At 36.1% G+C, this 23,431-nt stretch overlaps 1 protein-coding gene across 6 annotated transcripts; it reads right to left on the reverse strand.

The window, feature by feature from the left end:
• Positions 1-373: 373 nt before the first annotated feature.
• GZF1 (GDNF inducible zinc finger protein 1) lies at positions 374-22,931 on the reverse strand. Of its 6 annotated transcripts, none has more exons than XM_056813815.1 (7): positions 22,786-22,919; positions 21,390-21,507; positions 19,462-20,828; positions 17,896-17,990; positions 11,545-11,712; positions 9,616-9,773; positions 374-5,196 (listed from the first exon to the last, which is right to left on the reverse strand). In XM_056813815.1, the coding sequence occupies exons 3-7, from the start codon at positions 20,805-20,807 to the stop codon at positions 4,843-4,845; spliced, it is 2,121 nt and encodes a 706-aa protein (XP_056669793.1). In that variant the 5' UTR covers positions 20,808-20,828; positions 21,390-21,507; positions 22,786-22,919; the 3' UTR covers positions 374-4,842. The 6 variants fall into 6 exon arrangements, with proteins under 6 accessions (XP_056669793.1, XP_007476677.1, XP_007476678.1 ...); XM_007476615.3 differs by lacking the exon at positions 22,786-22,919 and adding an exon at positions 22,624-22,753; XM_007476616.3 differs by lacking the exon at positions 21,390-21,507 and having other exon boundaries at positions 22,786-22,931.
• Between the last annotated feature and the right edge of the window lie 500 nt (positions 22,932-23,431).

Genomic DNA, 23,431 nt, shown 5'->3' on the forward strand with positions numbered 1-23,431 from the left:
GCTTTACCTCTCAGACACTGTGGATCTTTATCTCTTTTCTCATGCACTTAATGTCCCAAGAACCAAATTACTAATTAATCTTTAGGTTGTGATTTGAAAAAATAACTTCACTGACGGATTCATCCTTGCTACAATCAAATGAGGAATACTTGGCCTCTCCTTCATACATTGCAGTTACAATATTATATCTGAATTCGCTCTTTGCAAGTTTACCCTCAGATGAGCTGGATGGATTATTACTCATTTTAAAACCTATTCAGAGAATATCTTAGACATTTTAACAGTAAGGATGTGAGCAAAGCTATATTATTATAACAACCAAAGTATAAATCCTAAATATTTGAAAAATCAGAAAAACATAAAACAGTGAAACTACATGCAAAGGTAAAATTTTATTTTACTCTGTAAATAATTTTTCACAAAGTTCTATAAACATTTGAATAATTCTTCTGATGCTTCAAATGGGGAAAATGTAATATAGGCAATGCTATGGCCCAATAAAAATAAATGTAGGATCAGTTCTTATTTACAACAAAAATATGAAGCACATGAGCATAGGCACAACTTGATGCATCTGGTCCTCATAGGCAGAAGCACATATTTTATTTGAAGCCTTTAGAATGTCAAGAAATGTTGATAACAAATATAGGAAAGTTGAAGTATAAAGTAGGAATAACTTAAGTTGTATTCAAGTGTCAAAAAAATTTGCATCAATTGATAATGCCTGGTTATTCTAGTGTAAATTCAACCAAAATCTAGTAATACAAAATGAATATATTAACAAAATCCTTTTAGTCATTCAATGGCAGTTAAATGGCACAACTGATAAAGTATTGGGAACCAGGAAGACCCGAGTTCAAATGTGGCCTCAAATACATACTAGCTGGGTAACCCTGAGCAAGTCACTTATCCTCTGCCTGCCTCACTTTCAATTAAAATAAGGGAACCTACTTCTCTGGGCAGTTGTGAAGATCAAACGAGATGTTTGTGAAGCATTCAGCATTGTACCTGGCACACAATAGCAGACCTTGTGTTCCCTTCTCCCCCCTTTTCCCATGGGAGTTTGATATAGATATTGTTTGGAACTCCAGTGACCTGAAAGAGCTCTTGCATTGCTTCATTATCTTAGCTGGAAAGAACCCGTGGCCATTGGTCAATCTAACCCATGTCTGAACAGGCAACATGCCCAACAAGGCTTTATCCAACCTTTACTCTGAGAACTAGTGAAGAGGCACTTACTGCCTCTCTCTTCAGGAGGCCCAGGATTCCTTTTGGATAGAAGTCTAATCCTTCAATAACAGCCCTCTCAAATATCTGAATATAAACTATAATGCCCTTACTGTTCCTATGTTGCCTATCTCTGGACTAAACATCCTCGTTTCTTCAGTGATAGTTGTTTCACACTATCTCAAAGGACTTTCTAAAGTTAATGTGCCCAGGACTGTTACCTGGGACTCTTCTCTAAAAAGTCCCAAAGAGAAATTAATCCTTAAGCTCTTTCCCTTAAATTTGAGAATCTAAAGCTTTTAAATTGCCAAAGGTAGCTATTTTGGAAGCATTTCAAATTGAGGTGTAGGACAAATTAGTAAACACTTATTAGAAATATAAAATCTAGAGCTTCCCTTCTGTAGAAATAGGAGCAAATGGAAATGCAAAGCATATACATGAATAAGCATAATCCAAGTTAGGAAGAGATCCAAATTGTTTCAAGGCCTCTGAATAAGACCAGAACACAACTGGCAGTAGGGAGCAGACTGAACAGACAAGTGTTAGTTCCTGGTGATACCTTTCCAAAAGGCAAATGTGAGTCTAGCTTGAGAATGCATCGTCTAGTTTGAAAAGAACATGTTGAGAGGTAATGTAGAATAAGACCAAAATGTCAGCTTGAAGGCAGATTTTGGAGGGCCTTAAATAACAAAGGGCATGTTTTCTCTCAAAGGCTCTTCCCTTACTAAAATCCATGGTCTTGGTTGGAAGATTCAAGCTACTCTACTGGGATGGATTCATGAAGAGAAAGACTAGAAGTAGAAAGGATGGAATGGAGAAACAAAATTATTTATTATGGTAGTCCAGATGACTAGTAGTGTAAAGGGGGAGAAGGGTTCAAATTCAAGAGATGTGAAAGTTGAAGGAATTGACAATTGTTTTATTTCTCAGTCATGACATCTAATGAAGTTTTGAAGTTGGGCACATGGAAGATGGTAGGTGGGACCCCAAGAGATAAACTGTAGGCAGGAGAAAAGTGATGACATCTGGTTTAGAAATGCTAAGTTTGAGGTGCCCATGGGACACTATATTTTTTAATTCTCTTAACTATATCCCCACAGAAGAAAGTCCTTGTTATTAATTAGAATTTGTCAAATATTAGCAGATCTATGATTGCTACAAACTTCTTCAGTTAACAATATTGTCACTAATGGAGTTCAGGTGTCATTCTAAAAATTTGACTTTCTCCATATTTATGGATATAATATGAAATATTTCTTAAAGACTCAATATTTAGATCTATCAGGGCAAAATGTTCTAACTTTAATATTGGATTTATGATACTATGGCATATTTCAATTTTTACATAACAGAATTAAGATGCACAAATTATTTCTACATGAATTCCAAAGACTTCTCCACCCTTATCCCTTCAGTACCATGATTATCAGTATTGAAATAGGATAAAAGATTTACAATTAAAGAGGAGCCCAAGTTATTTAAAAAACCACTAATTTAACATTTTTAACATATTTTTAAGTATTTTAATTTCAATAGTATACCATAAAATAGCTTAACAGGCCCTTGATTTTAAAAGCTTTTCACACAATTAAACATAGTTGAGTGTGCTTTAGTCACAACTACTATTCAGGTTTCACCTGAGTTTAGATATATCATTAAGTCCTGAATATAAAGAACTTAATAGATACAGCACAACGAAACTAAACATCCATTCATCAAAAGATTGAAGGTAAAACTTTATTGTTCCTTGAAAAGTTACAAAAATTGAAGACCACTAAACTATCAGTAAATAAAAATCTAGTATCCAAATTCCTTCTGACTGGTATTTAAAAAAAAACAAACAAGTTAGTATAGATTTTCCCTCTCCAAGAAATTAATTAAAAAAAAAAAAAACAGTTGTGACTTCAAAGAGGGGAAAACACAGCCTGCAATTTTATTTTTTATATAGATCGAGTTTTTAAAATTGTAGTTGTGGTGAAACTCGTCACTGTGAATATTTTACTAAAAATAGGTTAAACATGTGACACTAGTATATGAAAGTCAAATTACTGCAAAAAGAGTAAAACAGACTTTCTCCAGAGAAATTTACATGATTAAAGCACTTTCCAGTGGTTTCATGAAAACAAAAGAAAATACAACTACCCCACACAATTTCTCTTCACAGAATATTTAGCAAAATAAAGCTTAAAGGAAACACAAGTGATGGGCCAAAACGTTTTATGGTTAAGATTCTTTCTTGATGTGAACATATGGATTTACGCCAAGGACCACATTTGAACCAAAGTACTTCACCAAAATAAAGCAAGTTCAAAAACTGGAACATATGTGTTAGCAATGTAGAGCTCAAACTTGTCAAAGTCTGTTTTGTTTTGTTATTTAAAAGTGCACCAGCTGCAAGTGCAACAAAAGAAGTTTCTCAAGGAAAAATTGCAGAGAAAAATATGCTAATCTTGAAATGCAATGAGATGATTACACCATTATTTTTTTTAATACCTGTATAATCTTATTGTTAAAATACAACCTTGTATTACACATTTGAGTCGTGGCCATTTGGACTATATCAAGTAAACATGTTTGGAATTCTATAATGTTATATGCTTGTCAAAAAAATTCCAATCTTAAATAAGAAAGTTAGGAGAATTATGCCTCTATCAAAAAGTAGCAGGAAATTATTAGTCAAGAAAATCTACCTCAGGTCAAGCCACCACAATGAATTCTAGATATTCCCACAATCACTACATGATGCCCCAGAGGACTAAAGCTAATGCAGTCCTCAGCACATTCTCAAGCTCTTGCATAAATTTTCAGCAACCTTGTGACAAAATGCTGCACATTACTGCTGGATTCTTTGGTAACAATGATAACATGGAATTTCAGAAATAACAGAGATATTTTGTAGTCTTATCTGTATAGTCAGTGAAGAGATTATTACTGGGTTTAAGATTAAAAATTCTTAATTGGTTATCCTTTTTTGTGCCTAAATGATATTAAAAACTGAGCTCAACAATACACTCCTTCCCCATTAAAAGGGGTTGCATTTCAATGATCACAAAACTCCAATTACTTGGCTTGATTTATCAGAGAAGACACTTGGAAAAATATGGTCCCAACATTATTTCAGAATTAACTCAATTGGAAAAAATATCCTAAGATTATCATATAAATACATTCATACAGAAAGTCAGGGTGGATTGAGACAATGAAAAGGTTGCAAAGGACCTACTCATAGGAAATTAAGAAACTGGAATGAAACTAAATGGGTAAAAACTATGTTCAAAAGAGGCTATCTGGAACTTTGTTAAAAATAAGAATAATCAAGCCTTGGAATAAATATAACATCTACTCGAAGTAGAATCTTAACTGTTGAGGAAAGTATAGTTGAGATCATGCAGATCAGGGTCTGAAAAGTGAGAATTTAAAAATGTTTTGATAAAGATGTACAAGTACCAGTGATTTCAGGAAAATCTGAGTATGTCATTCATAAAAGCCCATTTTTGTTTGTGTGCCCACTGGAAATTCTATGTCTATGCTATTGGCATGATTCTGAGCACAGGCAATGTGTATTCAAAGAAGTTTCTCCTATGTTGGATTTTCTCAGCAAACACCTTGAAGCAATTATTCTATGTTTGACAAAGCATGGAGTGATGGCTGAACTGAGTCTGTCTGTATATGAAGTACTGTAAGATCACTTAATGTGGTAGCTATGAGGGTTTCCTGGGGGACTGCAGGATCATCTGATTTGCAGTCCAGGTCTGTAGTAGGACTGTTTTCATGTAAAGCAGTCAGAGCTCCTTGGACAGCAGTCAAGTTTTGAAAGTGGCCATTTTCTGCAAATGAGAGTAGCTTTTCTGATATTTTAGGTGATGGATAATCCTCATCCATTTGCTCAGTTTTATGGCTGTCTTCATTCTTGGGTGAACCTTCTACAATAACAAGAAAAGATTTCCATGGTGTATTCTTATCATGGATCTACAAAGAAAACACAAACATCATCATTAATTTAAGGAATCGCTTTTTTAAAAGTTTTGAACTGGGTATTTCTAGCCTTTTAAACTATTAGTGTCTCCTCTGCTTAAACTGGGGCTCTACTGCACTTTAATTTTTCTCTCTACAAAAATGATCTAGTATGAATCAGAAAATCCTTAAAGATCCTTGGAAAAAAAAGCAAAATAAAACACAAAAGAAGTTAACCTGTTTGCTGTTCCAGGACACCTGGAAACTGAAATGAAGCAAATTATCCCAAACTAATCTGTCCTAAAAACACCAGGCAAGAACTATAAGCATAATTTAAAAGATTTATACCAACCTACTAACAACAATCATCTTTATTTAAAAGTTGTAAGTAACTAATCATGTATTACATTTAGTTTAATACTGTACAAAGAAAACTATTCTATTAGACCAAGTATATGAAACTCCCCACATCCCCCAACCAGTCTTATATAAATTTTAAGTAAAGTTTATAACGAGGCCCTTAATGTCAGATACAACTTTATGCTTTACTGGTTTCACCACCAGCACCAGTATAAGCATGAACAACATGATTTTGTTGCTCAGGAGAGACAGAGAACAATTTCTTACACACATCCAGTAAAAAGACCCAGGCCCCTTATCAATAGTGATCCTACTGCAAAGACCTTGAAATCTCTTTCCCTTATGTTCCTGAGCCCAGAAGAAAATTGGAGGATGGTTAATGGAAGCCTCTGGGAATACTCCTACTTAAAGAAGCTGGTCTTTCTTTCCCATTTATAGATGGTCCTAGAGCTGCTGCTAGAAACTATATAGATAGGGAAATAGACTTCAATATCATAGAGCAGAAAAAAGAAATGAAAGAGAGAGAGGGGGGCAGAGGTGACATTAGGAGAAAGAGCAAGCGAGAATGCCCTATTTGTGTTAAGTCTCCTCAGTAACAAAATAAGTTCCAGAGTCCACATAATCTCAACCAGAAAGTTGTTAGTTGGGGATAGACCTCAAAAAGCTTGGTCATAATGATGGAGAGAAGGGTTTGTACTTAATTCCCAGAAGTTATCTTTTAAACCTATAGCCAACACAACATGATGAACAGAATGAAAGAATGCTCTAGGGTTGCAGAAGGGATTTAGGGGTAGAGGGGTGGGGGTTAACCAGAAGAGGAAGAAAATACCATCAGTTTATTTCATTGTCACCACATAAGTCAGGGAGGAGAACTTCACAAGATATTTCTTTCCAAAAGCACATGTTACTAGCATCCTCTGCCTTGATGAAAAATAATTGTTACACTTAATCTGAACAGAATGTTCCTGATATAGAAGAACATTGATCAAAATAAAGTGGAAGGTGATAGAATTTAGAAATCCTCAATCTGCCATTTTTTGCTAGTTATGAAGGCCCTTGTTTGAAAAATCTGACAATTGTTATATATTCCATGAAACTACATGAAATATATTTGAGCAATTTAAAAACAACTCACATAAAGCTAGTAGTTTTGGTTTTAAGTATTTCTTATACTTTCACTTTCAATTTTTGACATTCACTATTCTAAATTCCCCCACTTTCCCAAGTTCATTGCCTTTAACTTTCTACATTTTATATTTCAGTGCTATAACTCATTTCTGTACTTTTAGAAACACAACTGCTCAAACAGCCCAGTATTTTAATGTAGTATTTTTATAATTATTTCTAAGTACATATATTTTTTCCTTTCAAAAAGATTTCATTGGGGGTAGGGGGGCAGCTCATACTAGACAAATATAACAGAATATAACATTCTTGGCCTTGAGGTTATCACACCACTTATTCCTCTCCTCAGAAAAACAAGATAAATATTAACAAGCAAACCAACAAAAATTACATGATTATCTCAAAAGATGCAGAAAAAGCCTTTGATAAAATAGAACTCATTCCTATTGAAAACACTAGAAACCAAAGGAATAGAAGGGCCTTTCCTAAAAATAATAAACAATATATATCTAAAACCATCAGACATCATCATCTGCAATGGGGATAAACTAGAAGCCTTCTCAATAAGATTAGGAGTGAAACAAGGATGTCCATTATCACCTCTATCGTTTAACATTGTACTAGAAACACTAGCAGTAGCAATTAGAGAAGAAAAAAGAAATTGAAGGTATTAAAATTGGCAATGAGGAGACCAAGTTATCACTCTTTGCGGATGATATGATGGTTTACCTTAAGGAATCCTAGAGAATAAACCAAAAAGCTATTCGAAATAATCAACAACTTTAGCAAAGTTGCAGGATACAAAATAAACCCACATAAATCATCAGCTTTTCTATATATCTCCAACACATCTCAGCAGCAAGAATTACAAAGAGAAATTCCATTTAAAATCATCCTAGACAATATAAAATACTTGGGAATCTGCCAAGACAAACACAAGAATTATATGAACACAACTACAAAACACTCTCCACACAATTAAAACTAGATCTAAACAATTGGAAAAACATCGACTGCTCATGGGTAGGACAAGCTAACATAATAAAAATGACAATCCTACCCAAATTAATTTACTTATTAGTGCCATGACCATTAAACTACCAAAAAACTTTTTTACTGAATTAGAAAAAAAACGCAACAAAGTTGGAGGAACAGAAGATCAAGGATATCTAGGGAAATCATAAAAAAAAATGCAAAGGAAGGAGGACTTGTAGTCCCAGATCTCAAACTATACTATAAAGCAGTGGTTATCAAAACAATTTAGTACTGACTAAGAGACAGAAAAGAGGATCAGTGGAATAGACTTAGGGTAAGTGACCTCAGCAAGACAGTCTATGATAAGCCCAAAGATGCCAGCTTTGGGGACCAAAATCCACTATTTGATAAAAAGAGCTGGGAAAATTGGAAGACAGTATGATTAGATTTGGATCAACATCTCACACCCTACACCAAGATAAACTCAGAATGGGTGAATGACTTGACTATAAAGAAGGAAACTACAAGCAAATTAGGTGAACACAGAATAGTATATATGTTAGATCTTTGGGAAACGAAAGATTTTAAAACCAAGGAAGAGTTAGAAAAAAAATCACAAAATGTAAAATCAATAATTTTGAATACATCAAATTAAAAAGTTTTTGTACAAACAAAACCAATGCAACCAAAATTAGAAAGGAAGCAACAAATTGGGAAACAATCTTCAAAAATAACAAAAACCTCTGACAAAGGTCTAATTGCTCAAATTTATGAAGAATCAAAGAATAAAGAATTTACAAAAAAGCAAGCCATTCCCCAATTGATAAGTGGGCAAGGAATATGAATAGGCAATTTTCAGTTAAAGAAATCAAAACTATTAATAAGCACATGAAAAGTGTTCTAAATCTCTTATAATCAGAGAGATGCACATCAAAACAACTCTGAGGTATTACCTCACACTTAGCAGATTGGCTAACATGACAGCAAAGGAAAGTAATGAATGCTGGAGGGGATGTGGCAAAGTTGGTACATTAATTCATTGCTGGTGGAATTGTGAATTGATCCAACCATTCTGGAGGGCAATTTAGTACTATGCCCAAAGGGCGCTAAAAGACTGTCTGCCCTTTGATCCTGCCATAGCACTGCTGGGTTTGTACCCCAAAGAGATAATAAGGAAAAAGACTTGTACAAAAATATTCATAGCTGCACTCTTTGTGGTGGCAAAAAATTGGAAAATGAGGGGATGCCCTTCAATTGGGGAATGGCTGAACAAATTGTGATATATGTTGGTGATGGAACACTACTGTATTTAAAGGAATAATAAAGTGGAGGAATTCCATGGAGACTGGAACAACCTCCAGGAAGTGACACAGAGTGAGAGGAGCAGAACCAGGAATACATTGTACACAGACTGATACACTGTGGTACAATAATCAAATATAGTGGACTTCTCCATTAGTGACAATGCAGTAATCCTGAACAACTTGGGAGCTACGAGAAAGAACACTATTCACATCCAGAGGAAACACCGTGGGAGTAGAAACACAGAAGAAAAACAACTGCTTGATTACATGGGTCAATGGGGATATGGTTGGGGATGTAGACTCTAAATGAACATACTAGTGCAAACATCAACAACATGGAAATAGGTTCTGAGTAAGGGCACATGTAATACCCAATGAAATTGCACATCAGCTGCAGGAAGGGTTGGGGGAGGGAAGGGAGGGAAATAATGTAACTCTTGTAACCAAGGAATAATCTTCTAAATTGACTAAATAAATTTTTAAAAAAAGGAAGAAAAAACAAGAGAACTGAAAAGACTGGCTAGAAGCTAATAGAACTTTCACAAAATTATTGTGAAATAATTTTAACTTTAGTTAAGATACACTAATTCACTGAACTGAAAAAACATTTAAAAGAACAAGGGACAGGAGCAGGTGAATGGGAACATGTAAATCACGTGTTCCTCCTTACTGAAGTGTGCCGCCGCAGAGTGGACTTGTCTGTGAATGTTCGACCACATGCATTGCACATGAATGGCTTCTCTCCTGTGTGGATTCGATGATGACGCTGCAAGGCATTAAGCTGTGTGAACTGTTTTCCACATTGATCACAACAATATGGACGCTCACCTGAAAAAAGATATACAAGATACATTGATGAGTTTTCTACTGTCAAACACAGAAATCATTTATTAAGCACTCATTTGAAAGTCTATTTTCAAATTATGCTATTCTCTAGGATATGAGGACATTGAAGAAAGCCAGGAATCTTATCAATTCCAATTTAATTACGAAATAAAATTATACCAAGCAGCTTGAACCAAGACCACAAATGCCAAAAATTTGCATTTGCATTGCATTGCATTGCAAAAATTGCATTGCAAAAAATTCAAAACCAAAAACTACCCAAAAACTGAGTTTCTTTTGCTATATATATGAGTATCCATGGTAGAATGGAGAGCTGGCCTTGGACTCTTTTATAAGACCTGAGTATAAAGCCCACCCTTCTCACCCATACTGGCTGTGTGACTCTGGAGTCATTAAACTTCTCAGAGCTCTAGGGCTGTGTTGGCAAACCTATGGCACTTGTGTGGGATGGGGCTGTCCTCTCCCATCTCGGGTAAGGAGGCTCACATGTGGTGTGAGGATTGCAGTTTGGGCACTTAGTCTCTAAAAGGTTTGCCATCACTGCCCTAGGACTTCATCATAGAAAAGGTACTGACTTGCACAGGTAGAGGAAATTACTCATCAGATAGAAGAATGAATGGAAGGATAGACAGGTGGACAGATAACAGATACCTATAACTAATATATCATAACAACATTTTATTTTCCATATGTCTACTCAAAATATCCCACATACTTTAGCAACTGGTAAAAATTCTAAATACATAAGAGTACCAAGTCTCTCATTATGATTATCCATGAAAAGAGAAGTCAAACTTCCTATCTCCATGTTGGATTAATTACTACTCCGCTTGATTCTTCCATTTCCAGTCACATGAGAAGTCAGGAAACACTAAATGTAAAAATGGCATTTTAATACTCTCTCCCATTAGTGAATAGAAAGCCAATGTTGGAGGACACGGGTTCATCTTGTCTCTGAGACATAAGGGAGTCAAAACAGAATAACCTCTCAGTGGCTGATATGCATAATTGGAGGGAGCTTTCACATTGGGAGCTCTTTACACTGACAAAATCATTAGTCTAGACAAAAACCAAATCAATATTACCACTGAAATGGTATAGCATTTTTTCAGGTTACAAACTAGTGAGACTATTTCATTAGTTGAGGACTCGCATAAACCTGAATTTCAGAATGATGAACAACCCTGGCTATAGCCATAGGAACTCACCTCCTTCCACTCTTCTTTGATGATGGTGTTAAGATCTAGTCTCCCACACCCATCTCCAGAAAATTCCAATCTTCATGTACAATTACTTAATTTTGTTATAAATCAAATTGCTTTTGCAATAGCAAAGGATCAAAACTTTTAATGGAGCAGGAAAACCCAAGAGATAGCATTTTCCAATGTTTCTAGAAAATGAGAAGGGCTGAAAGAAGGGAATGTGGGTCTCCACTGAAAGGGAAAGGAAAGAAGGGTACCTGGAGCCCCAAATTCTAAAAGTATCTCCTACCCTTCTTAAAATGATTACACGGGGAAGTTAAGTTCTATAAATTTATTTTTGGTATAGTAATATGTCTCCTGATACTTTACAAGTAGGATGAAAGCTAGACTGAGAACCATACCACAGCAAAGAACATTGTTTTCTGTAGGAAAACATGTTTCAAATCCCAAAAAACAAATTTATATGCATATTTGGGGACATAACCCCTTTGTAAACTGAGGACACTTTTCTTGAAAAATAATTCCCTTTTCAACAGAAGTTCAGGTCATACCTGTATGGACTTTGATATGCTGATAAAGTGAATTCCTTTGTGCAAATGTCCTGAAGCAAACTTCACATTTAAAGGGTTTAGATCCTGTGTGGATCCGATTGTGATGCTTCAAATATTCCTTAGAAGCAAAACTTTTGCCGCATGTTTCACACATAAAAGGTCTCTCCCCTACATGAAATATGAAACAAGACTATAATAAAAAATTATACCCAAAATACATAAAGAGGAAGAAACAAATGGGTTAAATACCAACTTTTATTTCTAAAAGTCATCACTACTATACCTATATTGCAAACCTATGGTACATTTGCCAGAGGGGGCTGCTTCCCTCCCCCTCTTCACCATGCCTGAGGCCATTTCTCACTTCACCCATCCCTCTGCCCAGCAGTCCAAAGGGAGCGCTTCCTCCTGATTCTATCTGGGTTAAGGGAGGGCTCACATGCACTGAGAGTGCAGTTTGAGCACTCAGTCTCTAAAAGGTTCACCATCACTGACCTATACTATTCAATAATAAAAACTATAAGTAAATGAAATAATTGTTAAGGCCAGAGGGTAAGAGTTAAGCATACTTAAATCAATATTCTACTAAAGCAGAGGTCCTCCATCTTGTTGAGTTAGAGACTCTTTTGGCAGGCTGAAACCTGTGGGCTTTGCCAAAGTTTAAAAATGAACAGAATAAAATATATCAAACTACAAAGGAAACAAATTACATTAAAATATAGCTATCATATATTTTTAAAAAAATTCTTAGACCTTAAGAAGACGTGAATTAGAGGTAGCCAGCTTCAGTTTCTGATTTTTAAGTGTTCCCTCAAATAAAATAATTATAAATTTCTGATATAGAGATATACAAAAACAAAAGCCATTATCCAAATGACAAATGATGAAAGGATAAGAATGGACAGAGTGCAGGCTCTACAGTCAGGAGGACGAATTCAAATCCAGGCTCGAATAGTTCCTAGCGGTGTGTCCCTGGGCAAGTCACTGAACCTATTTGCCTCAGTTTCCTAATCTGTCAAATGAGTGGAGAAGGAAATGGCAAACCACTTCAGGATCTCTGCCAAGAAAACCCCAATAAGGTCATGAAGAGTGAGACAGAATTGAAATGCTAAAGGTTCCATTTCACACTCAGCACACCCATTGGCAAAGATGGCATAAAAGGTAAATGACTTCAGAAATTTATTTGAAACAGAATGTTTTATTGATCCTATTTATAGTTAATTGATTTTATCTTATAAACTGTCTAAATCATGTTTATCTCTGGACATATTTCAGAAATTCAGCTGGCTAGCTTCTAATGAATTAAAGTTTTGAAATTCATTTTTCCTAATAATCATTGTTTTATTTTCATCTCAAAGAAATCTGTGATCTTTGAGGGTTGCAGATAGACCCCAGGGAGGGTGGTCTACTATGTCTAACCTTGCAAGTGGACTCAAACAATGGACAATTTCTGAGTTATAGGAGTTTAGTTTCCCTGTGAGTTAGTTTAAAGTTATAATTACTGGTAAAAACTGTTACCTACTATACTTTCAGCTCCTAGAAAAATACCAAGACATCTGGTGTTATCTTTAAGTCCTTAAGCTAAGTCTAAGAAATATAATGTCCATCCTTATACAATTAAGAAGGAGTCTTTCTCCCTCCTAAGGACCAGGAGGAATGCTATAGCTGGTCTACTATCAATAGCCTTAGGATACAGATAGGTCTTATAAATCAATAAGCTTCCTCTAAGACAGAAAGGGGAGCTGCTAGTCCCACATGAGTGCTAGCCCACTCTTTATATACATTATCACAAGTTCTATATAATGCCAGAAATGCTAGTTATAATAATAAAGCAAGAAAGAGAAACTTAATAAACATAGGCAAAGAGAGAACCAAACACTTTTGGGTAGATAATAAAATGGTGTGCTCATGAAAATCTTAAAGAATCAACTAATAATTTAAACAAAACTAATCAGCAAAGTTGCAGGACATAAATCATTAAAATTTCTATAATTACCAAAAAAATCAGCAAGAAGAGCTAGAAAGAGAAATCCTAATCAAAGTAACTAATGAAATTGTAATTTGGGAGGGTATCTACCAACATTCACTAAGTAACTATACTCTTTGAAGAATATAAAAACAGAACTAAATAATTAGAAACAATAATTCCTAATGGGTGAGTTGAGTCCCTATAATAAAATTATGATACTATCTAAATTAATTTCCTTATTTAGTGCTGTACCCAAAGAAGTAGTTCTATAGGTCTAGAAAAATAATCATGAAACTAATATGGAGGAAAAAAAGGTCAAGAACTTTAAGGGTAATAGTGAAAAAAAATGGGAAGAAGAGTTCTACCAGTATAAAAACCATCAATATGATTTCATTCTGGTTTTAAAAAAAGGTCAGGGGAGTTGTTGGGTGGCTCAGTGGACTGAGAGTCAGACCCAGAGATGGGGGAGGTCCTGGATTTAGATCTGACCTCAGACACTTCCTAGCAGTGTGATCCTGAGCAAGTCACTTAACCCCCATTGCCTAACCCTTACTGATCTTCTGCCTTAGAACCAATACCCAGTATTGATTCTAAAACAGAAGGGCTAAAAAAAAAAAAGGTCAGTAAGTGGAATAGATTATGTATGAAATATATAGAACCAAACACATTAGCATAGTGTTCATAAACTCAACAATCTCAATTATTGACAAAGTGACTCACTATTTGAAAAAAGTTACCAAAAACAGTCTGGCAAAAATCAGGCTTAAAACACCACCTCACATTATATATCAAAATAATTTACAGATGGATATATAGCAATACATAAAAAGACCACATCATCAACAAATTCAAGGAGCAAGGAAAAAAACTGCCTTTTAGGTTTATAGATAGAGGGTCAGTTTAATTCATGACTAAAGAAAAAACAAATCACCTAAGATGGACAATTTTGAATAAGTAAAATTTAGCTTTTGCACAAACAATAGCAATGTCACTAAAACTGGAAGGCAAACAGGTAACTAGGAAAAATCACTTGCAATAAGTTTATATAATAAAGGTCAAACATTCAATACATATAAGGAACTGTTTCAAATACATGATCAAATGATACTCAAAAGATAAATGGTCAAACAAGCAGTTTTCAAAGAAAAAAATCCTCTGAAAAGTGTTCTAAACACTAATGATTACAAAAATGCAAATAAAGCAACTTTTAAGATTCTACCTCAAAACTACAGGGTTGCAAAAATGACACTAAAGGAAAATAAAAAACATTTGAGGGGTACTGATGGCAAAGCTGTGAAATATTATAATTCTTTTAGAATGTAACTTGGAACTATGCCCCTAAAACTACTATATGCATACTTTACTTCAAAATACCACTAGTAGCCTAAACTCCAAAGAGATCAAAGAAAAAGGAAAAAAGAGCTACATGTACAAAAATATCTAAGGGAGGTTTTTGGTAGCCAAAAATTGAAAACTAAAGGAGTGTTCTATTTGAAGAATGGTTGAAATTATTTGTAGTATATGAATAAAATACAATATTATGCCAAAAGAAATAATGAAATGTGTAGTTTCAGAGGAAACTAGGAACTCCTGTGAACCTATAAAGAAAAAAAAAGCAGAACTAGAAGAATAATCTTAATAGATAATAAAATAAAATAATAATTAATAATACATATTATATAAAAATATATAAATATTTTATAATATAGAATATATTTTATATATGTAAATAAAATATATAAAAATAATAATAAAATAAAATAATAATATAATACAAAATATTATAGAAAGAATTCTGGAAAACTTTTTTAGAATGCTAACTAAAATAATGATAAAGAATCCAAAAATAATGAAGATGAACCACAGCATATATCTCTTGCCAGAAAGGTTATGAACTTAAAATATGAAAAGAGACATACATTTTTAGACATGGAACGTGCATGTATATATTAGGTCCTCCTCCTCTCATTAGAGGGGAGAAGGGAAGAAGCAGGGTAAGAAAAAAGAGTGCGTGAGAAAGTATTATTAGTAGTGTCAAAGACACCATATTTTGAGTACCTTTGAACAACAACAAAAAAAGCCTACCAACTTGTAGCTAGGTGGTACAGGTCTTGGGAGTTAAAAAAAAAAAATTAAAATTCCCTTACAGAAACTTACTATTGGTATGACTGGGCATGCTACTTAAGCACTTTCTGCCCCAATTCCTTCATTGTAAAAAGAAGGATCTATTAGCATTTACCTAGCAGGTGCTAAGGATAAATTTTAGGGGTTGAGACTGAATATAATTTTAGTGGTCACCGGGGATTTAAATTCTAAATCCCAATGAAATACTCAGGTCAGAATGGAATTTTATGGTGGCTTATTTACAATAGAAGGAAGAAATTAAGAATGAGGGAGAAAGAGGGAAAAGGGTAGAAGATCTACTCTGGCCTGACCTGAGCCAGGGGGAGTTCAGAGCCCTCTCAGCCAATGGGCCTTCCCAGAATATTAAATCTAGCTTGGCTTCCAGCCATAAGGCCTCCTCCAAGATGAGGGGGCTTCCTTGGAGGCTGTTGCCTACAGAAGGGTCAAGGGAAAGGGGAGTCAGCCTTATCACTCACCACATGGTCACCTAAGGGAACCAGTCTCAGGACCCATGTTTCCAGCTCCTCCAACTCAAGCTCCACTCCCAAAGTCTGAAAAAAGCTCCTCTCACAGAAGTGATGTGAAATATAAAGGCAGTTCTTTACATCCCTTCCTGTGTCTCACATGTACCAATGGTGACTTAAACTTGGCTTAGGACAGCCCAGGGGGTCAGTCAGTTGTTTTTGATTTGTCACTTACTAGCACATGTGGGTCATAGACCATCCTCTCCCACAGTTAATCCTTAAGTGGGGGTGTATACATTCCTGGTTGCTAGAATTCTAAAGACTAAGCAGGGTGGAGTAAATCTAAAATTCACACAGGGTTGCTATGAGGATCAAATGACACACATGAAAAGCACTCTGAAAACCCCAAAGCACTATACAAATGTTTATTTTAGTTTATGTTTAAAATATTTCTATTGGTTGATCTGTTAATAAAAAGTATAACAAATTCTAAAAGAGAGGAAGGAAGCAAAGAAGGAAAAGGTGGAGGAGAAGAAATGAAAATGAAGGAATTTTTCTTTTATTCCTCAATTTAGGAGGAGTGGAACAGAATGAGGAGCTAATGACCACTACTCAAAAAAAAAGGTACATGAACATTTTTAAAACATAAGCATATGTATTTCTGTGTATTTTAGAAAAATTCTATCACAAATAACTTTACCTTCAGAAGACATAAAACATTTGGGATTTTATTGGGAATAGAAAGAAGACTAAAAGGAAGTATCACCAAATATGTTGAATGTATTATGTAATTCAAAAGTAAAGCAAACTATACATAAAAAAAAGAACAAAATGTTTATCATTCCTCAATTCAAATCATTTTTATAGCTCTGGAGAGACTGAGATATCATAAACAAAATAAAATTCCAAAACAAAAAAATGCCAAACTAAAATGTCTATCAGAGTCCCGTTTTTTAAAGTGATAGATTCCCTTCTTCATACCCAGTGTTCTACTCCTAACCTGAGCTTTTGACTTTTAACTAGGGAATCTTGATGTGAAATTGTTGTTGTTCAATTGTCACATATGACTTTTGGTGATCCCATTTGAAGTCTTGGCAAAGATACTGGAGTGGTTTGTCATTTCCTTCTCCAGTTCATTTTATAGATGTGGAAACTGAGGCCAACAGGGTTAAGTGACTTTGCCCAGGATCACATAACTTTTAAATGTCTGAGGCCAGATTTGAATTCAGGAAGATGAGCCTTCCTGTCTTTGGGTCTGACAGTTTATCCACTAAGCCATCTAACTGCCTACTGTGAAATTAACAAGTAGAAAAATCAAGTTACATGTTTTAATAGACTAAATATTATGGCAATGGAAATTTCATTCATCTTTCTTTTAATTTCATTTTTTACTTGGGTTATATGACATAAGACAGAGAAATGATTTTACAGGTAAAGGAAATACACAACTTCACAGATCATCATTAGTTTTTTTTAGATTCTTAATTAAATTCTCTATTGTGTATATTTCAACTGGAAAAAAGTTCTAAATAGTGTTAAATCAGCAAATTGTAAATGTATAAATAAGTGGGTAGCTGTAGTATTGGAAAGAACATTTAAAGTCAGAAAACTTAAGTTTATCTTGGTAAACTTTGTATGCTTAAGGCAATTCACTTAATTCTTTTGGTCCTCTTCAGTCATCAGTAAAACTAAGGGGTGTACTATACCATTTCTAAATTCTCTTTCAGACCTAGTATTCAATGATTCTGTGGCTTTTTCTCCTATAGGTATGACACTGACAGCACAATCACTTACCTGTATGACACCTTTTATGATATATCAGCATGTGGTTTTGAGTGAATCTTGCACCACATTCATCACAGACAAAAGGTTTTTCACCCGTATGAATTCTGAAATTACAATATACCAGTATAATTCAGAATGTTTTTACTTCAAAGTTCATTCCTCCCTCCCTCTCTCTCGACATATATATGATACATTTCTAACTAAAATTCCTCTCACTCCAAGCTTCTTGAAATAAATTTATCTTGACCAAAATCATCTTTAGCAGACTAATGAAAGTTCAAAGAAAATACAGCTATCACCTTCACAAATCAAAACTTGATACTAGAATGATTATATGAAAATTTTATCAAAATTATGAATTTTCATTTATCTATTCATTCATCTTATCTCAAAAAACATTTGTAGACATACCTTCATATAATTCTAGCTTAGTAAATAGTTTTAATGAGCTTTTATAAACTGTGAATTGCTACATCAAGTTATAACTCATTAAAAATCTCCATGCAGCATAATCAACAATAAATATCTAAGGAACTTTTTAGTTGCCATAAGATTTCTAATTCTCAAAAGAAAATTAGTGTAGTATTTCATTTTCTAAGGAACCACATTTTGATAATTTGTCACATATTTCCAAACTACTCAGTAATGTTTAATAGCACTTCATTTTTATGTACCACAGCACCAATCATAAATTTCATGATCAAAAAAAGAGGAAATGACCCCAACAGGACACATAAACCTATTATTATTATAAAGCAAATATGTATGCATTATAAGGCTATTACTCTCCCAGTTCTAGAGATTGTATAACAAGAAGCAACAAATATTTATTTATTAATGGCTTCTTAAAGTACCAGGCCCTAAGCTAACAGCATTTTAAAACTCAAAGGGGAATTAATGCAAAAGTGTACTCAGACCCTTAGGTACCTCCACTGAAGCCTCCAAGGAGCTGAAGAGCCCTAATTATAGTCTCTAATTCTTTGATTGCAGTTAAAAATTACAGAAAAAAGAATAAGCTCCAACTCTCTTTTTAAAAACATAGAGGGAGGACCACTTTAGGTCACTGTGGATCTTCTAGTTTTGCAATGCAGAGTAATGCACAAGTGTTCTGAGAAGTACACATGCCCTCTCCTGAAGCAGCCAGTCTCTATCTCTCAACACTGTTAAGTTTCTCAGGTCCTATGGGGGAAGGTAGTATGCATACATTTAATGACTAAGATCAGTTCTTAATCTTATTTGTATAATAAACCCCTCTGGAAGTTTTTTGGTGAAGTAACTGGACCCTCTAATCTTAGAATAATATTTTTAAATACACAAAACATAAAAGATTACTAAGAAAACCAATTACATTTATATTTTTATCAAATTAAGTGAAAAATTTCATGGATCCTAGTTTAAGAATTCCTGGTTTACAGTAAGCTTAAAGTCATAGTTTAGGCTTGATTCCTTCAAATATAAAAACACTATCTGAAAACAAAATATATTTCATTTTAGAAGGATGCTTTTTCTTAGGTCAAAGTGTTGACTTCCCAGTCCTCTAACTTTTTCTACAAGTATAATGAAGCCTATTCATACCTCATGTGTGTTTTCAGTGCAGAATGCTGAGAAAACTTAGCTTCACATTCAGTGCATCCATATGGTTTGTCCCCTGTATGAGTTCGTTCATGAAGCCTAAGAGCTGTTTTGGAGCTCAAGCCCTTGCCACACTGCTGACACTGATGGCGTTCCCCTCCACCTTCATGAACTTGAAGAATATGCCTTTTAACATCTTTCTTCCTCTTGAATTTCTTTCCACAGAGTTCACAGGGGAAATGGCGCTCACTGCTATGAACATGGCGTTGATGGCTTTTCAAATTACACTTGTTTGCAAATGTCTGGCTGCATGTATCACAATGATATGTGATTTCAGCAGCAATACCATGGTTATGTTTGATATGTTTCAGGAAACTCTTCTCATAGAGAAACTCCTTTTCACATGTGATACACTTAAAGTTGCCCTTTTTCTTATTATCCTTTTCCTCGGCTTTTTTCAAAGCTTCCTCCAACTCAAAGCTGGCATCACATTCCTCATTCTTTGGTTCCACATTTTTTGTCACTGGCTCTATCACCATCTCCACATCAAGTATACTTTGGTCTTCTGGTGACTTGTTCTCTACACTATCATCAGCATTTTTTTGCTGTTCTCTTAGTCTCCTTGTGTACTTCTTCTTAGGGATTTCTACAAATACCTTCCTACCAGCTAATCTTCCACTGGCTCTTCTAATTTTAGGATAGGGGGGTTTCATAACTTCATTTTTCTTATCTACTTTGTCCTTTGACTTTCTTTGTGTTGTCTGTGGTATTAAACCATTGCTATTTCTTTCTGCAGGGTAATCTGAAGAATCAGAAAGGCTATCATCATTAGGAACTTCTACTATTATGCTTGCCACTGAATCAAGTACAACATCATTTGTTTGAAAAGTATTATTCTCTCCTGGCTCCTGAGACTCTGAAAAGTTCTGGAGCTCTAAAAGTACTGATTCTAACATCTGTTTCTTTAACTGAAAACAAGTTTCAGATAAGTCTAAACACTTCAGTTTTTCAGCCATTTCCAACATTCTCTGCACACGGTCTTCTTCTACTTGAACCTTTGCAGTATAGACAAATTCAAGAAAAGAAGCAAAGTCAACAACCTGTACTTCATTTAAATATACATTTGTCTTTGTTCCATCCATGGCTGTCTCATTAAGGAACATCTCCTTAAAAAATTTGCTTGTGGCTGCCAGTACAGCTTTATGAGCCATAAATTCTTCTCGAACACCTTGATACTCTACACTAACAGTCACATCACACAAGTGACCAAGAAGGCGTAATTGATGCATTTCATTCAAAAGATTAATTGGTGATGACTTGGACTGTAGCAGAACTGCACCACTTTCCATCTTTCTTTTTTCTGAAAACAACTTTGAAAAGAAAAATAAGTTAAAATAAAATCAATTAATGACATTAAAATACTAAACTATATATATTATTTTAATTTTATAAAGACTATAAAAGGTTCAATGGTTCTTCCTCCTGCTTGCTTACTCATAATTCAAAAGTTTGATCACTAGCTCCCTTCAACTGTTCTTTGAGAGCTCAATTATCATCCTTAAATGTGGATGACTCCACTGGGGCTTTAGCCCTACTGCAAGCTTCATCTCTACCCCTATAACTATACTAGCTCTTCTCCTTATTATTGATGCAGGACCTCACTCCCTTGGAACTCCTGCTTTCTATCATCCCTTTATGTGTCATCTTTCCCCATAAAAACAAACTTCTTGAAGAATTGGTATTCATTTCCTGCTTGACACATAAGTGCTTAATAAGTGCTATATCTACATTTCTACCACTGGTTCCAAACACGAATTCTAGTCATATATTTTTATTTGCTTGCTAGGCACTTCTACTCAAATATCCTGCAGAAATTACCACCCCCAATTAATCCCTACTTAAGTTATTAAAGAAATCATTTTCATAGTTACCCACAACTCTATTCCAGGCCTTCATCTTCAAATCTGGACAACTTCAATGTTCTCCTAACTCCTTTTCAAACAATGCCAGATTAATCTTCCTAAAACAACCTTCAAGGGTTTCCTATCACTAAGGAATAAAATTAAAAGCTTTAACCTAACATTCATGGGTATACCTAATTCAGTAATTCACAAATCTGGTGTCTACCTGCTTCTAGCTTTATCTTCTTTTCCCCCAATAAACACTCTTTCCTCCAGCCAAGGCCATCCATTTATATCCCCTAATATGCTGCAATATTACTTTTTGTTCTTTCTGGAATATGTCCCTAACTCTTTTCCAGTTTTCTATGTGTTATTATTCCTTCAATTCCAATGTTACACCTTCAAGGACATATTCCCAGCTGCACTATAGAGAATATTACCTCAACTTCTACATTACTTATACTACTCATAGTACTTAAGATACTTTATATTTCTGTTAAAATACGTGTATATGTCCTACCACCCCAGTAAGCTTGTAAGCTCCTTGAGAGTAGTAACTTCATCTTGGTATCACACCTTGTACATAGGAAGTATTCAATAAATGTTTGTCTAGCTTAAGTATAAAAATCTGGTGAACTAATGGGAACCCAACAAATGGCATGAAATTCTCATTGCTAAGCCTTGGCTGGACCATTTGACTTCAAGATTTTTGACAGGATCATTAGCAGAACATCGAAAAGAATACTAAGTCTATTCCATATGAACCTGCCTCCAGGCTTCCAGACCTGCTCTGTCACCTTGGCTTAGGCGCTGAGGAGAAAAAAAAAAAGACACCAGCTCTCATAAAGTTAGTTCCGCTGGTTCCGCTCCCTTACCTAGGGGCAGGTTTTGCACCTGCACTACAGAAAGGGGCCGGGCGTCTGACTCAGATCACGGACCGCATGAAGGTGAGGACTGGCCACAGAGCTGCCCACGAATGAGGTAGCCACTGAGAAGGGTGGAGGAACATTGCCTAAATTCCCGGGAATTTCCCTACACTCCGGCCACAAGTCCTTACCCGGGCCCCTCCCGCCCCTGCCCGGTGGCTGCCCTCGCCGGCCTCTGGGCTCGGTAACTTCGAGCCCCAAGCCTTCACCTAGGCCCGCGAGGGCGCCCCCACGACATAGATGGGCCAAGGAGAAGCAGGGGGAAGCCGTAGCTGCGGGGCGGAGGGACTCGGAACCGGCTGGGACACTGCCTCAGAGGCCGGGGCTGGGACACTCACCCGGCGCCGAACATCCGCCTGGACGAGGTCCGGGGAGGGATATGGGAAGGAGAAGGCAAAGGGAAAGAAGGAGGCCGCTCGGTTCCCTTTTGCTTGCAGCTCATTGGCTGCCGGGCACTCCCTCCCCACCCCCCCGCTCCACGGCGCGCGCCACTCCCTCACCAGCAGTTGCCCCGGCCTCTCCCCACTCCCCAGTGGGGATGAGGGGGCGGGGGGCGCGTTTTCACAGTTCCTTTCCTACAGCGCCCGCCCACAGCAACAACCAGAGCGACTATGAGAACGCCATCTTGGGTCACATGGCACGGATCACGCCAGGGTCACGTGGAGAACGTGAGCTTCATGATTACGTCATGGATGTCCGACTGGACTGCTACCAAACATCTTTTTTGCTGCCTCAGAGTAAAGTGCGCGCAGCTGCTGCAGCTTCAGCGGGCGCTCCCGTTACAGTTTCCCTCCCACCACCCGTAGAGGAAAGTACTGAAGGCTTTGAGGAAAGATGAGGAGCTTCCTAGCTCAGGGGCACACTGCTCACTTCCGCTGGGACTCAAGCCGTCCTCCTGGGCCGGTGAGGCACCCAGTCCAGTCCCGGGGCTGCGCTCCTGAATCCAACCTCAGGCTCTTACTAAGGGTCTTTAAACTTGACTCCTAGTGTCTTCTTGCAACGCCGGACAGAGCTGCCAGCCCCAGGCTGACAACCCAGTCCTAAAGTTAAACTCTGGCCTCCTGGCACTGCGTCCTCTATCACTATGGCACCAAACCCTGCCCCCGCCAAGACCCAGAACAATTCTATAATGAAGGCTGCTCAGGT

The sequence above is a fragment of the Monodelphis domestica genome, chromosome 1 (assembly GCF_027887165.1).
Source record: "Monodelphis domestica isolate mMonDom1 chromosome 1, mMonDom1.pri, whole genome shotgun sequence".
In the NCBI taxonomy this organism is placed as follows: Eukaryota; Metazoa; Chordata; class Mammalia; order Didelphimorphia; family Didelphidae; genus Monodelphis; species Monodelphis domestica.

Coding starts and splice junctions, on each gene's coding strand:
- GZF1 (XM_007476616.3), bottom strand. CDS start 20,807: ATGGAAAGTGGTGCAGTTCTGCTACAGTCCAAGTCATCACCAATTAAT. Junction 17,991..19,461: donor GCACTGAAAACACACATGAG/GTATGAATAGGC, acceptor TTGTAATTTCAG/AATTCATACGGGTGAAAAAC. Junction 9,774..11,544: donor GCATATCAAAGTCCATACAG/GTATGACCTGAA, acceptor ATCTTTTTTCAG/GTGAGCGTCCATATTGTTGT.